General features: G+C 37.2%; 1 protein-coding gene across 1 annotated transcript in view; it reads left to right on the top strand.

Moving 5' to 3' along the window:
- The window catches only part of JPH3 (junctophilin 3), a 377,966-nt gene extending 360,524 nt beyond the window's left edge, over nucleotides 1-17,442 (top strand). The window contains exons 5-6 of the mRNA XM_053701187.1: nucleotides 7,062-7,077; nucleotides 17,362-17,442. Of these exons, the coding sequence (XP_053557162.1) occupies nucleotides 7,062-7,077; nucleotides 17,362-17,442 (97 nt within the window). The remainder of the gene's footprint in view (nucleotides 1-7,061; nucleotides 7,078-17,361) is intronic.
- The last annotated feature ends 65 nt before the right edge of the window (nucleotides 17,443-17,507 follow it).

Genomic DNA, 17,507 nt, shown 5'->3' on the forward strand with positions numbered 1-17,507 from the left:
AATTTTGTGGTGTACTTGCTATTTTGCCCATGTGGCAAACATTCTGCAGTGAAGACACAGGGGACAATCAGAGAATGTATGGCTAACAATGAGAGAATGTATGTCCAACCATTGAATGGCTATGTGACAGACGGTTAAAAATACCCATTCTGACCAACCAGTCGCACGCCACTGGATGGAGGCAGGTTATCCTGTCGCGCCAGTAAAATTGTCCTAATTGACCATATCCCTAAACCAATAAGAGGGGAAATTGCACACTATTTCCCCCAAGGGACTTAACTCCATGCCTGACCTAGAATACTTAATTTAACACTTTGCTGTCTGTTAAGTGACTATATGGGATGAGGGATAGGGTGACCATAGTGGTACAGATAGGTGTTCCTCGGGGTCAGGAGACATTGGGGGCACCTTTTCTGTTCCCCTTTGAGACTTTACATGTGAAGGGATTCAAAAGATCCTTTAACGAGTTAAATCTGTCCCAATGGACCCATTGTATCCCTCTCTGAATACTATATAACAAAAGAAATATGTATGTATATATAGCTGTGTGAAAAGAAACAATTGTAATATCAACCACATGTATTGTACATGTAAAAAGGGGCACTCACTAGTGCACAAGTATAACAATATAAAAATGAAAAAATATATATTAAGATATGCTAAAAAAGAAAAAGTCCATTGACAAAGCCCGACAAACGAGTCAGCACTCCTGGTAAGAGATCATGGGTCCCTGGCAGCTGCAATGAAGAAAAGAGACAAGAAGGAGGTGCCTCATAGGGTATTTATGTCCGAGATCAGAAATCAAATGAGAACATAAAAAGGGCAACTTACATGTGGGAATGCACTACTGGTAGTGCACGTGAAGTAGACTGGAGAACACCGGTCCCCCCAGCAGGCTAACCCCGGGCAAGGCAGCTGGCTACTTGTTGTACTACATGTAGCCACCAATCAGCAAGTGCTATCCATGGTCCTAAACCAAAAATGGACTCCTAAGCTTTTATTTCTGCTTTTTCAAATAAAGATACCAAGAGAACAAAGAAAAATTGATAATAGGAGTATATTAGAAAGTTCCTTAAAATTGCATGCTCTATCGAATAATAAAAATTTGGGTTTAGTATCCCTTTAAACTATTTCACAGCATCGGATTGAAAGCACAACAAGCAATACTTTCATTACCAAAAATATCATAATATAAACCAATGTTGGCAAAGTACAAGTGTTTCGCTCCATTCACTCTGAAAACTTTTTCCTCCATCACCATGCTAATATACATATTTCATGCACACAGACACTTTGCGCATAAGTTAAAACAAAATGAACCATTTCATAAGAACATTTTATTTTTAAACAAATATTTTCTTACCATGGGCCAGATTGCCAGTTAAATCATTGCTGTGCTACTGACAACAGTGGGATTAATCACAGCTGCATTTATATATTATAGGCTATAAAGGAGGTTCAATTACTGCTGCATAGGTTTCAGAGTTGATTTAATTCTTTATTTGACTTAAAAACACATACAATAGCGTTTTAAAGGGCTATGAAACCCTTTTATTTCAGATAGAGCATGCCATTTTAAACAACTTTCTAATTTACTCCTATTATCAATTTTCCTTCATTCTCTTGGTATCTTTATTTGAAAAGCAGAAATGTAAGTTTAGGAGCCACGCAATTTTTGGTTCAGCACTTGGGTAGTGCTTGAAAAAATTCAAATTACATTGGGCCAAATTACGAGTGGAGCGCAAATTAAAGCTTTTGCTCGAGCGTTAATTGCGCTAGAAGTGAGCTTTTAACCTTTATTAAAAATGAATATTGCATAAATATGTTTTAACATGTTTTCATCTACTTAACTGCAAAGGGCTCCAATGCACTTGTATATTTGCCTATATATGTGTACATATTTATTTATGTGTTTATATGTGTATATATGTCTGTAAATACGTATATACACACAAATACATAAATACATATGTACACATATAGACATTTCTATATACATACATATACATCTTTAGACATACTGTATATATGTATGTATACCAATGTTAAAGCCCTTTGTCTGCCTTTTTTGTTCTAGCACCTCAGATCTCATAACTTTGAGCTTTTATAACTTCTTTGTGCAATATTTATATATTTTTAATAATCTTTATTAGATGGTGTTATTATGAGTGTAACTATACTTTGTAATGTATTTTTGATGTGTTTTGTGCAACTTCTATGTTTCGAAAAACAGTTAACCAGAGCTCTAAAATCGCAGTGGTAATCATGCTAGCGTAAATAGCAATTGCACTCAAGCGATCGCGTTTACTTTCAACTTGTAATACTAGCGGTAAGCCCGATGAGCGCAAACCCCTGTGATCGCTGAGGTGCATAATTTTGCGCTCCACTTGTAATCTGGTTTATAGTGTTTTGAGACTCTATTCTATTCAACATAAGGGTTAAAAAGCTCTAAAGCATTACCTAAAGCTTTAATTTGTCTTAGACGTAGAGAAACTTTTTGGATAACCAAACTGTGGAATGAATGAACGTGGATATGGCTGTATTTTTTTAATTGGAGTTTTGTTAGGGGTTATGGTATTTATTTATAATGGATATTCATCTATTTTAAATAAAATATTGCCTATGAATTATACCAAAATTACACTTTTAGGTACTAATGTATTGTTTGTGATTTTTTTTAACTATTTTCATTAAATTGTTATTTAGTTCATAGTAAATACATTTTTATACACATTATTAGCATATGATATTTATGGTCATTGATGTTCTGTATTTTCTCTGTTATTGTTAGGAATTTATTTTAATCGAGAATAATTTCTGCTTTTTTGGGGTCTGTTTGATTATTAATATTATTATAATTATGGATAAGTTGTTACATGTATTGGAGGGTGTTTGCACCATATATTCTTCTTTATCAGAGGGCTAGTATATGTATTCATTATGAGAATTTATGGGGTTTTACACATTTATTGTAGTTATAGAGGTAAGACTGTTAATTATTATATATAATTTTCACATTATATATTATTAACCTATACTTATTGGGGTAGTAAGCTTACCACATGAGTATTACCTGGGCAGATTAAGATATATTTCTGTGAGGCTATGTATTGTATAGTTTGGTGTCACATTAATGGTTAGGTCATAATTAACTAAATATATGATTGGGCTTTTTCATAAGTGATTTTTTTATAAACTCACATTATTTTATTGTTTAGGAGATACTAGTAGCATATCTGGATGTTTATGCCAGAACGCTATAATGGTTTTATATTGTGGGAGAGAAGTACACTACAATAATTTCATATTATGGTTTGACAATACATTATGTTTTAGATCACTCTTGTCTGGATGTTTTACTTTGGTAGATTCAAGTGCAATTGAACATTGTTTTATGGGTAGGAGTAGACTTAATTTATATCAAATACATCATGAATTGGACGTGTGCTTGTTTTTAGTGATAGACTCCTCCAACGGGCAGATTGGTAGCAGCCTAATGGTTGGCGTGCTACACACAAGTTTGGAATGATTGAGAGGGCTAATTAGCTGTGATTTTGTGGTAGGCATAGATTATGTATGTCTTTTATGTACGTATTTTTTTTATTAATACAAATTAGGATTATCGAGTCAGTGGTGCATTGATTTTGTTTCACCTTGGGATATTGACATTTGTTTACAAGCTTTGTTTGAGCCGTATATTTTGATATATTGTTATTGTAGTTGGTATTCTAATCATATAATGAGAGATCCACCACTAGCACATCATTTCTATACACCTGTCCATTAGCCAATAGGAGAGGTTTAATCCAGAACAGCGAACAGGTTTGTATTAGTATATAGAGCAAGTAGGATTTTAACACTGTATTTTAAGTTTGAAGAAACAGGCAATGTAGTCACCACAAAACGCGTTGCTGATTTTGAAATAATGTTGTTTTATTCTACAATACTTGCTCAATATAATTATTATAAGCTGTATGAACTAGGTCCTGTTGTCCATCCAGTCACTGTGGGAGCAGACAATTTGGTTCCAACATAATGTGGTCTGCAGTCAGCTGGGTGACTGAGAAGCTCCAGCATGCGAGATAGCACCCGGAGAACAATTACAGAAAAGACTGCTGGTCCATAACTTGTCCCCCTGCTCTGAGGCAGCGGACAGAAATCAACCCGATCGAATACGATTGGGTTGATTGACACCCCCTGAATCTGAAGGGGGCAGCATTGCACCAGCAGTTCACAAGAACTGCTGGTGCAATGATAAATGCCGACAGTGTATGCTGCGATGTGCAGCGGACATGATACGTTACTTCGTATCATGTCCGCTCGCACATTGGTAAATAGGCCCCTTAGTCTGAACTTCAAATAAATAGAAGATTTTTTTCTGACAAATTTCAAAGTTATGGCTATTTCCCCTCCCCCTCTATCATGGGACAGCCATCAGCCAATCACAAATGCATTGACGTATATTCTGTGAATTTTTGCAGTAGGAGCTGGTGACTCAAAAGTGTAAATATAAAAAGACTGCGCACATTTTGTTAAAGGAAGCAAATTGGAAAGTTGTTTAAAATTGCTTGCTGTATATGAATCATGAAAGATTAATTTTTACTTTAAGTATGCTGATATTGCTCAACAACTGCTTTACTACTTCATTTAGCTGAAATCTTTATCAAGTTAATCAAGCTGTAATTCTGCTTGTGGAATTCATCATCGTCAAGATATACTACAGATTGTATTCCAAAATAGAAATAGTAAAGAGACTATATAATGCATTAACCCACTCAATACCCAAATATAAAGTCATTACTAATCTAATGTTATAAATATATTGTGGGGGGTGCTCCATGCCATTTACATAGTAAAAATATACAACGAAGAGAAAGTAACAGAAACTCTCCCAGAGCATTTACTTATTAGTCCATAAAGTATAGAGAAGGAGGCTACGTCACATAAAAATAAAACGTAACCTTTATTTATTATAAAAATAAGGAGTAATAAACTCATAAAATCATTTAAAAATCCAACCAGGATACAGAATCTCACAGCATTAATCATCAATACCAATATAACAAATAATCTTCACAGATGCAGTTATACAGCAATAAGCATTGGTTGTCCCATTGTGTTAGCACTACCAGTACCAAACTAAAAACCTATATAGCTAAGAGGACCCAGTCGCCAGTAATATTAACTAATCTCCAGAAGTGCTCACACAATTATTAAAACATGTTGGGTCTGTGCATCCAAACTCTGCAAAAATTGTCTCTGAGAATACTATTAAATCTTATAACTAGTTGTAAAGATTCATGTGTAACAACAGGCACATAGATTAAATATATCTTTGAAAATAAACTTATTTTCAATATATCTGTATTGGCAAGAATGCTTATATTAAAAGTTATCACTGTTTTAGTATTAACATCTCTGCATGTGCATGTGAAACATATTTTCAGTTGACCAGAATTCTAAATACTGCAACTGCTCAGTGCATCAGTGGGGCTTGTATCATGTCAGCAATTAACAAATTGAGTTATTACCAGATGGTACAAGCACCTTAGGGTCTCTGAGCAAGTGCTGTGTTTAAAATGCTGGTGCACGGTGCATACTTAAATACACTTTTGAAACAGCTATAGCTTTTATAAGAAGCATTTTTGCTAATTCATGTATATTACAAAAATGCTTCTATTCAAATCTGAAATGCATACATGTGGGTTCCAATTTTGGCTGGAATGTCCCTTTAAAGGGATATGAAACCCACATTTTTTTTCATGATCCAGACAGAGCATGCAATTTTAAGCAACTTTCTAATTTATTATTACTATTTATAATATTACTACTATTATCAATTTTTATTCTTTCTTTTGTATCTTTATTTGAAAACACAGGGATGTAGGTTTAGCTTTTCGGTTTCATATCCCTTTGAGTCCTTTTTCTATTGTATTTTCACCTCTTCCTAAAATCGAAACTGTGTGTAATTTTAAAACATTGTGTGGTTAGATGTATTGTTTCCACTTATTTGCAACATGATGAAAAACAATGGGATGATATTTCAATCACTTTATACTGGAAAACATAGATATAAAATGAAAGTTTTGTGTTGTGGGGGCCATAATGGGTTTGATTGCAACCTTTAGAAAATAATGATTTACTACATGATGTTATTTATCATGTACAGGACACTCTAAAAATCACTTATAACCAATGAAAACAAAAATGATTCATTTTCTGCATTTTTGTTAGTGACATTGTTTCATTTATGGGGATTTCTGCAAACTAAATGTATCTAATGAAATGCACAATATAAAAAAGACACAAATATGCACTTTGCTTGCCCCACAAAAAAAAAACTTTTAAAGTTTCATGATTTAGATTGAGCATGGAGTAAAAAAAAAATAATAATTCCAATTTATTTCTGATATCTAATTTGCTTAATTCTCTTTTTATCCTTTGTTGAAATGCATATATAGGTAGGCTCAGGAGCAGCAATGCACTACTGGGACATAGCTACTGATTGGTGGCTGCACATACAGTATATGCCCCAGTAGTGCATTGCTGCTCCTTCAACTTAGGATATGAAGAGAATGAAGCAAATTTGATGATAGCAGTCAACTGGAAAATTGTTTCAAAAGGGCTTTAGCGTCACTGTGAAAAATGCCTCAGCAGTCAGGAGGTTAAACTAACTACTAAGCTATAATATTTTACAAGGGGATTTAGTGTTACTTCTAAATAAAAAGGGTAAAATAAATTAGATAACTATGTGATTCCTGAATACATTTTTTTCCATGTTATTTTGACCAGGAGCATTTTTATTTCTCAACTGATGCAATAGACACAAAGTGTATCACTCATATTTGTGTGGTGTAAAATACAACTATAAATGCTTAAAGGGACACTATTATACACCAGATTTTCTTTGCATAAATGTTTTGTAGATGATCCATTTATATAGCCCATCTGGGAGAGTTTTTGTAGCAATGGATAGTTTTGCTTATTTTTAAATAACTTTGTGCGGATTTTCAGACTCTTAACCAAGCCCCAAAGTTTTAGATGTATACTGATGTATACAGACTTCAGGTTGCTTCTGTTTGTTTAATGGGTCTTTTCATATGCCGGGGAGGGGGTAGGTTCTGCTCTCAGCCCCTTTCAGTGGGTGTCCCAGGCTTATCTCATTAACAGTTTTAAATTGGGAGCTTCTAAATAAGTTTTTAAAAGGTTTTACACTGGATTTTTATATTAGTATCTTTTCTTTATAGTAGTGTCTATTACATGCAGTTAAATTAAAATTTGTGTATACTGCCCCTTTAAAGGGACATGAAACTGCAATAATAAAAAATGTTATACGTTATGAGGTCTGGCCACTGTCCTTCCCTCTGTCAGGGGAACTGGCTTTGTTTCTTGGGCCGGGCTCAGCTCTGCCCATGGCATCTCGGACTAAGCACAGCCCAGCTCATAAATATGCCATAGCCCCACTTTCAGCATGGTCCTACCCACCAAACATCAGTATCCCCTTCCACAAGACCCCTCTCTTCCCTGTCACAGGAAGCCTCTAGGAAAGGTTGGGAGAGTATAGGAGAGCAATAATACAATACTAAAATGCTCGCATTCATTAGAGCATTAGGTCCCTTTGAAGCGTGACAGGCTGAAGTGTAGCTGAGGTGTTGCTATCATAATTATTTTTATACTTGTGACTTGTGTGTTTTTAAATGTTGAAATAGCCTTCTTATGCTGTACAGAGCACAACTATAATTGACTAAACAGTATAGAACTAAAATGATTGTTTGATACCAAATGAGCTGGCTATTTTTCTGCTGATTTGCCAACTGTTTGTCTTTGCCTGTCTGTCTTTTGTCTCATTCTCCATCGGTGCTTTTTATTTTTGTCCTTTTTTTAATAGTACATTGAAGTCAAACTTAAACTCTCAAGATTGCCATAAAGCAAGTCATTTTAAGCAACATTGTTGTGTGTTGCAAAACTGAAGGAATGTGCCAAGCGACTGCTTCATGCACCTGCTGCAATATCCTTATGCTTCAGTGTTGACAGGTCACACAATAAGGGTCTGCAGACCGCATGCGGCCCATGAGCTGCCAGTTGGCCTTTACTGCTCTGAATCATGAAAGAACATTTTTGGGTTTCATGTCCCTTTAATATTAAGCCTCACTGGAACTGCAGGCATTGCCACCTTATCATTTTTGTAACAAAGAACCCAATTAGCAAGGTTTATGTTGCAGTCTTCTTCCTAATTACCTCACAGTTTTTCTAATACATACAGGTATACCCCGCTCATACAGCGGGTTAGGGACCGGAGCTTCGCTGTAAAGTGAAAACCGCCTTAAAGTGAAACAAGGCAGTTTTAGCTTTCTTTTCACTTGCCAGTGTGTTTAAAAACTTGATAACATGTTTGAACTAACATATATTAGGGGTGCAATAGTGCTACGTTTAGTTTAACACTCGCACAGCACAGTTTTCAATTAGTATTCAATAGAAACTGTACCTGTAAAATAGTAACAATTACTGTAGTAAAACTTGCCAGACTATAACACTGAGACACAGATTGCACTGTAATGCTGTAAAAAGGGTGAACTGCGCATAGCAAAATGGTGCCAGTCACTTTTCTCACAATCTCACAAAGATTACAGCACTGTTTCAAAATTCCTGGAAGTTAAACTTCAGCTCCACAAAGCGCTGTATTAGCGAAGCGCTGTAAAGTGAAGCGCTGTAAAGTGAAGCGCTGTAAAGTGAGGTATACCTGTATTTACATTTGCTCATTGTGCACATTATTACCCAGCAATGCATTTGGTTTAGTCAACTCCATTTCATGTTTGCACAATTTAATCCCATGTGCTTGCAGAAAGGAAACAAAAAAACAATGGCACTTAGAACAGTTAGGGACATTAAACTCAAAATCTAATTACTAATAAAGGGCCAGTTTATGAGTGGAGCGCAAAATATTGCTTACGTGAGTATGATATTGGTGATCCACTCAGTAATACCAGCGCATGCTAATGTGCGCTGGTATTACAAATGTAGAGCAATGCGAACGCAATCTCACGTTCACATTGCATAGAAGCTTCCATAGCCTTGTTTTCATTCCATCAGACACGGCTTAGAACTTAGTGCAGCAAAGGGAGTAAGTCGTGCAGCGATGGCAGCAAATATAAATATAAAATATATATGTATATGATTATATATATATATATATACATATGTATGTGTTAATATTTGTATATACACATAAATATATATGTATATAAGAATATACAGTATCTCACAAATGTGAGTACACCCCTCACATTTTGGTAAATATTTTATTATACCTTTTCATGTGACAACACTGAAGAAATGACACTTTGCTACAATGTAAAGTAGTAAGTGTACAGCCTGTATAACAGTGTAAATTTGTTGTCCCCTCAAAATAACTCAACACACAGCCATTAATGTCTAAACCGTTGGCAACAAAAGTGAGTACACCCCTAAGTGAAAATGTCCAAATTAAGCCCAAAGTGTCAATATTTTGTGTGGCCACCATTATTTTCCAGCTCTGCCTTAACCCTCTTGGGTATAGAGTTCACCAGAGCTTCACAGGTTGCCACTGGAGTCCTCTTCCACTCCTGACGACATCACAGAGCTGGTGGATGTTAAAGACCTTGCGCTCCCCCACCTTCCGTTTGAGGATGCCCCACAGATGCTCAATAGGGTTTAGGTCTAGAGACATGCTTGGCCAGTCCATCACTTTTACCCTCAGCTTCTTTAGCAAGGCAGTGGTCATCTTGGAGGTGTGTTTGGGCTTGTTATGTTGGAATACTGCCCTGCGGCCCAGTCTCCAAAGGGAGGGGATCATGCTCTGCTTCAGTATGTCACAGTACATGTTGGCATTCATGTAGCTCCCCAGTGCCGGCAGCACTCATGCAGGCCCAGACCATGACACTCCCACCACCATGCTTGACTGTAGGCAAGACACACCTGTCTTTGTACTAACCACCTGGTTGCTGCCACACACGCTTGACACCATCTTAGTCTGCTTGTCTTCAGCAAACTGTTTGCGAGCTTTCTTGTGCATCATCTTTAGAAGAGGCTTCCTTCTGGGACGACAGCCATGCAGATCAATTTGATGCAGTGTGCGGTGTATGGTCTGAGCACTGACAGGCTGACCCCCCACCCCTTCAACCTCTGCAGCATTGCTGGCAGCACTCATACGTCTATTTCCCAAAGACAACCTCTGGATATGACGCTGAGCATGTGCACTCAACTTCTTTGGTCGACCATGGCGAAGTCTGTTCTGAGTGAAACCTGTCCTGTGAAACTGCTGTATGGTCTTGCCCACCATGCTGCAGCTCAGTTTCAGGGTCTTGGAAATCTTCTTATAGCCTAGAACATCTTTATGTAGAGCAACAATTCTTTTTTTCAGATCCTCAAATAGTTCTTTGCCATGAGGTGCCATGTTGAACTTCCAGTGACCAGTATGAGAGAGTGTGAGAGCGATAACACCAAATTTAACAAACCTGCTTCCTATTCACACTTGAGACCTTGTAACACTAACAAGTCACATGATAATGGGGAGGGAAAATAGCTAATTGGGCCCAATTTGGACTTTTCCACTTAGGGGTGTACTCACTTTTGTTGCCAACGGTTTAGACATTAATTGCTGTGTGTTGAGTTATTTTGAGGGGACAACAAATTTACACTGTTATACAGACTGTACACTCACTACTTTACATTGTAGCAAAGTGTCATTTCTTCAGTGTTGTCACATGAAAAGATATAATAAAATATTTACAAAAATTTGAGGGGTGTACTCACTTTTGTGAGATATTGTACATATATATTTACAGGGAACACACAGTCCCCATAGACCGCTATGTAAAGGCACTTTTCAGTGCCATTTTTATTCTAACACCCCACACCCGCACACTTAAAAACTACTTAGTACTGTTATTTTTAACAAAACATAAAGATGCTACATTTTTTTTTTTTTTTGGAAAAGATGTTTTTATTGAGGCAGTGAAATACATCAAGGTACAGACATAGTAGGTAAGGCAATATCTCAAACAAAATTACATGACATCAGCTCCATCATTCAAACATAAATACAGTAGACAATAGTAGGAGCACGGTATTGACCCTAATGGAGCCCCATTTTATAACTTAATAGTAGGACAAACATGTGTCAACAAAGTAAAATAGATCCACTTATGGGACCTGGAAATTAGTACTTGTCTGATGACAAAACTCACAGGGATAAAGATTCTCAATATTTAAACACTCTGGCGTCTTCAATATATTAGAGATCCACTCATGGGATCTGGTGGTAAGGGTCAATCTGAAGACATCTATAGAAATTCAAAGAGTCCTCATCATATGTTAGCTTGTTGTTGTATATAGATTGTAGGCAAACTTTGAGTGAAGTAAATAATCATACAAATAAAGTACAAAACAACACTATCAAAATTGCTCTACTAAATGATATCAGTGATGTATCAGAACTGATCACAGTTGCCACTATAAGGATAGATTGACATTCATACTGAACATTAATAGGAACTTGAACATTAATGAAACTATAGTTCCAAAACTCTTTGATTAACCAAAATACAATAAACAAAGGAGAATGTCCTATATTGGGGCCCGAAGAGCCTTTTCACATGTATGCAGGGGAAAACATAGGTTTAGGACTTCGGACTGGGTAGAGACTGCTCAACTCTACCAGAAAAGAGTGCAGAGGAGAAGGTATTTGTCCCTACCGCACAAGAATGGTGGGGGGCGGAAGATAGTCCAGCAAGAAGTTACTCTAACTTTGCTGGATAGGATATTCAACAGTTATATAAGTACTAATATTGTAGATAGGGTTGTAGAGAGGTTTCAGGTACAGCCAACAAAACAGTTACTCACATTTTTACATTACGTTAGATAAATAGCCGCTCCTAAAGAGCATAGACAGGAAGTAACCTCTTAAGAGCCATAAGATTCAGAACTCAGTGTATAATGCCACTTTAAGAGATCTACATACATATACACATACACACAGTTTTCTGGAGGAGCACATGAATAGTGTAACTAAATAGTTGTTTATCTTTTCGCATATTAGGAGGAACTAGTATGAATCTATATACCTGGTCTCCCAATTATAGTCTCAAACAGCATTTCTAAAGCAGGCACTCACATTTTTACATTACATTAGATAAATAGCTGCTCCTAAAGAGCACAAACAGGGAGTAACCTCTTAAGAGCCACAAGATTCAGAACCCAGTGTATAATGACACTTGGGAGAATCTACATACATATACATATACACTCAGTTTTCTGGAAGAACACATGAATAGTGGAAATAGATATTCAAATATTTTCGGTACAGAATTAGCAATGTTGAAGCACATATTGTACATACACATATCCAACTTTTTCAAGCCTTCATAAAGTATCCTCTGACACATTGTGGGTAGTGATACTAACGTACTGACAAGCAAATGTATGTAAGATATGCTGGCTGCAACAAGACGTTACAGCTCTAGACCTAAGGCTCAACCTATCCCCTGCCTAAATCTCTTATGTGCAGGGGGGTAACAATAATTCAGATTATGTCTCTGGTGCTGAGGTGCCCCGCAGAGGGACAGCCTCTCATACTCCCCAGGTTGCAAGTCCAATGTAAGCAGCAGTCTTAAGGGGACAGTTGCACTAATGTAACAGCTTAACACTATTTAAAACATTATTTATCCCTTACCCCACATAAGTGGGGGGGAGTGACTAAAATCCTATAATTTCTGGTGTACATACTGAGCAAAGTAAATACAGAGGGCACTTACTCTAGAGGAGTTGATCATGTAATTCTCCTCATTGACCCAGAAGAAAACACATATACTTCGAGCTAGGAGGCTGTCAGTAAGTTAAAACGATTTGTGCTTCCAATGATAAGTCACCTCGCTGGGGGGATGTTTACCCTATGCCAGTTCTATAGGTGCAGTTCTCTTGGTCCTAGCACAGCAAATACTAGTTAAGCGAGTAGCAGTGTTAACTTATAATCCAATATAGGGTACTATAGCGAGGTCAATGTCCACTGAGTGTACTACTAGGGAGATAAGGCTAAAACGTTAGCAGTGCTTGGCAGGGGTGCTTTAATAGTCAGAAGGAGTAGCATACTATATGATTCCAGGTAAACCCTAGCAGTTCCCATATCTAGATTCTTACGCAACACTTTTTAAACGCAGACCGCTACATTTATAGTGTTGAACAGGGGTGACGCAGATTGATATAATTAATCGTGGGAAAAGCTGGCCTTGTATCCCTTACCACACATGTGTGTGTGGGGGGCGGATCTAAACCTGGTAGTGATATTCCCTTCATTTAATTTACCCATGCCATAAATGAGTTCTCTCTCAAAACTATACAATAATCCAAACATTGTCCCAGCTAAGGCATAGATAATAGAAAACTTTCTTACATAGAATATCAATCAGAAGCATATATATATGTAATGGACAGGCATATGAATTATACAATGAACAATGTAAAGCACCAATAGATATATAGGAGCATAAGGCAGCCCTCAACTGGTAATCCGGCAGCATGCCTTCATAAATACAGTAAGCAGTAGACCACAGTAAATAGGGCACCTCAGAGCAGGAGAAACAGTACACTTTAGTCTCTCACAGTCCCAATAAACCTGCACAGTTGCTCACAGACCCTGCCTGAAAAGACTGATTATCCTGTCTGCATGCGGGCAAACCCATCAGCCCCCAGGCGAGGCCAGACAGCCCAGAGATTCCCAGGGGAACTCTGACACAAAGTCCGGTGCATCTGAATATTCTGGCTGTGCTCCCTGCAGAAATGCCATGCTACGTCTGCAGAGCTGATAGCAGAGAGAAGCGTGCTCAGTAGTGCTTGAGCGCTGCAGCGCTCCACAGTATCTGCCTCCATGTGTGAGTGGTCAAATTGTATTGTCCCCCATGAGTGCAAGCCACTTGCGGGGACAGAGGGAGTATGAATGCCCATCTTGAGGTCTGTACTCACTGATGTCAGTGATGACGAGTACATCTGGGAGTCTGTAGGTACTGCGGTATTCTGCGACTTCTGTACTGCTCTGCTCTCCTCTGTGTCGGCATCACGGCGTGCCCGCGCCGTTTGCAATGTAAGAATAAGAGTATCAAATCTTTCACACAGCCTCTTCCCATGCTCCTTCAGCAAATCTCTGATGGCAACATACAGTACTTGGGTTTCCATGTCGGGCAACAAGACACGCTCCTCCAAGATGGCGCTTCAGTCTGTGGTGTCAGCTCGATAGAGCAGTTTTTTAAGATCCTCTTTTCCTTTTCTCTCTGCCTTTTAAAAGCTGCTTACTTAGGGTATGTGACCCCTGTAGCTCATGGGCAAAAATACCCCAAACAGGAGGTCTCTAATAAGTTAATGAAGAGGTTAATCAGTATTTCTCTCAAGAGCTCCTTCTTGCTGCATCCAGTCAGCTCCGCCCCCCTGCTACATTTTTTTTAATTAAAAAAGGAAACTCACACATTATTTTGGGGGCAATTAGGGGATATTTTAACCTCTGGTTAATTTTTGGAGTGCTAATTGTATTGGTTGGTTATTTATCACGCGCCCATAAATTGGGGGATTTGCCTGTTACGGGTGCGCGATAAATTAGTGCTCCACTTGTAATCTAGCCCAAAATATATAATTATGCACAATGAAAAAAAAATTGTATGCAATTGTATTATTTATTTTTCCTGTTTTTCATATAATTTAAATCTGAAAGTGATTGTAAAGTTTAATGAATAAGTGCCCGGCATCTAAAAGTAATCTTAAAAACAGGGGCACTTTCATTCATTAAACTTTACAATGACGCTTATTTTTAAAGTACTTACCTTTGCGTTATGCTAAACATAACGCTGATCCTCCGCCCACAGCTCCTGCCTTCATTAGCAGATTGATGACGAATCCGGCTTCCTCCAATCGTTGCGTGCCTCATGAGCTGGATACCAAAGGTGGCACACAATAATTGGAGGAAGCCGGATTTGTCATTGATCTGCTAAAGAAAGCAGGAGCTATGGGCAATTATAAAAATGTACTTGTGGTATTCTTTGGAAAGAGCATACCCGTGTAAGTAGTGTTCATGTGACTGATGCACTTTATGGATTTTAACAGTGGTATACACTTTTGAGCATATATAATATTGTTAAAGGCATTCTTGAAAAACTTCTGTTATATAGTACTCCAGACACATTCATGCTCCTGAGCTTAACTATCTGCTTTTCAACAAAGGGTGCCAAGAGATCAAAGCAAATTTTATAGTATAAATATACTGGATAGTTTTGTGTTTGTTTTGTGTTTGTTTCTGGGGTTTTTTAATTGTAAACTGTATCTATATCATGAAATAAAACATTTGGATTTCATGCCCCTTCATTTATTTTATATTCACCAGAAATGAATCTCAGCATTGTAAAATATACAAAATAATTTAAAACTGTCATTTTGTTATCAAAATTGACATTGTTTTTCCATTCAGCAACAGCCTGTGGAATGTAGTTTATACCTTGCTGTGGCCAATTATGGACATATACAAATCACTGTGCAACACGTAGAATAATTAAAGGGACATAGAACCCAAATATTTTCTTTTATAATTCAGATAGAGCATATAATTTTAAACAACTTTCCAATTTACTTCTGTTATCAATTATGAACTTCATTCTCTTGGTATCCTTTGTTCACGATGCTGCAATGCACTACAGGAAGCTAGCTGAAAACATCATGTGAGCCAATAACAAGGGGCATATATGTGCAGCCACCAATCAGTAGCTAGCTCCCAGAAGTGCATTGCTGTTCCTGAGCCTACCTAGGTATACTTTTCAACAAAGGATACAAGGAGAACAATGTACAATTGATAATAGAAGTAAAATGGAAAGTTGTTTAAAATTGCATGTTCTACCTGAATCATTAAAGAAAAAAAATTGGGTTTTATGTCCCTTTAAACTTTTTATGGAGAATTAAATTGTTTTGTCCTTTAACAGGGGATCTATTAAATATTATGCTGCAACAGAATGTTGTGGAACTGAAAGTTTTCCTCTGTCAGATGCTACAATGTAATATGAATTTGTCTTTTTGATCCATTAAAAGAAAAGTTCTGCCCTCATTTTTCCATTGTCATTGTCATTGATGCTTTTGTTATAGCTGCGACCTATGTTAAAGATGGTGACTCTGCAGGACTTGAGAGAGATATTTCACCTATAATTATTTCCTAGCCAGCTGACTGTGGCTTTGTCGCATACATTTAGGTGCCTGGGTCTTGTTGCTAGGCAACTTCTTCCGCTTCCCTCTTGTGCAGCAGCGTCTCAGTCACCTGACAAGCTCCTGGAGAGGACACAGAATGTAGGGGGTTGGGAGAGAAGGGCAGTGCAGTTCTCAGCAACCAGTAATATCTTGCTTAATACCAGTGTACCTAGCTAACTATATCATCACCAGCCACAAACAACAAACATGCAATCGGGTTTGAGATTAAATGTGTTAAATACATTAGGAGTTATCATACAAGAAGCAATGCAGATATATCACAGTAGGAAAATGAATAATCTAAACACCAAATATAAGATCAAATGTGAATAAATAAATTCTATCTGGGGGAGAACTCCACTTTTATGTTTATCAAATCAATGCTGGATTCTCTTTTGCATTTACTATGCCTTGACTCTCTAAATAAAGTAGGGGTTGCCTTGAGTGTTCAGAAGGGTTTAATGTCCCTTTTATCTAAACATAAGCACACACCATGTTTAACATGACATGCAACACGTATACAACAAGTAGCTCTCTCATGTTGCACATGTTGAGGTATTTTAATTTTTTTGCCCCCTCTCAAGAAGAATTTCTGTGGATGTCTATGGGGGTTGCTATAGTATGTGTTCTCCATCCAATATAAAAGTTACCTGATAACCCACTGTCAGACTGGTACTTATTGCATAACAGCTGTATAAGTTGTAGGCATGGTCAAGAGTAAAGTAGATAATGACAATTTATGTTATCTAAATAATTTTTTATTTTTGTTTTTTATAAATGGTTTGTAACACTTACCCAATGGGATTTAAAACCTACCTTTTAAGTTTACCATACAAAACCATTGACAAGCATTCTGTAGGCTTTATCTACAGCCATATAGCCAGTAGTGATATTTTGGCAACATCACAAATCTACTTCAGTACTGTTAAATGTTTTTTTAATTGGCTACAAGGTCTTTGCAATGAAGAATGTATTTCTATAAATATTTTACCATATTCTGGCGAAGATAACAGAACACGATATGAATGTAGTTAAATTTCTGTGCTACTGGGATAAAATTGTCAGCATTATTATGAAGTGTCTTCTAACATGTCTAATGTTTCTGTTTTTCAGGGCTCCGCCCCCATCCTGGTAGTCATGGTGATTTTACTAAACATCGGAGTCGCCATTTTGTTTATTCACTTTTTCATTTGACAAGACTGCTCCAAAAAAAGTTATGAGGTCAAAATTACAAAAAAACAAAACAGTTACAGTTCTAG

This window comes from Bombina bombina, chromosome 1 (genome assembly GCF_027579735.1).
Source record: "Bombina bombina isolate aBomBom1 chromosome 1, aBomBom1.pri, whole genome shotgun sequence".
Lineage (NCBI taxonomy): Eukaryota > Metazoa > Chordata > Amphibia > Anura > Bombinatoridae > Bombina > Bombina bombina.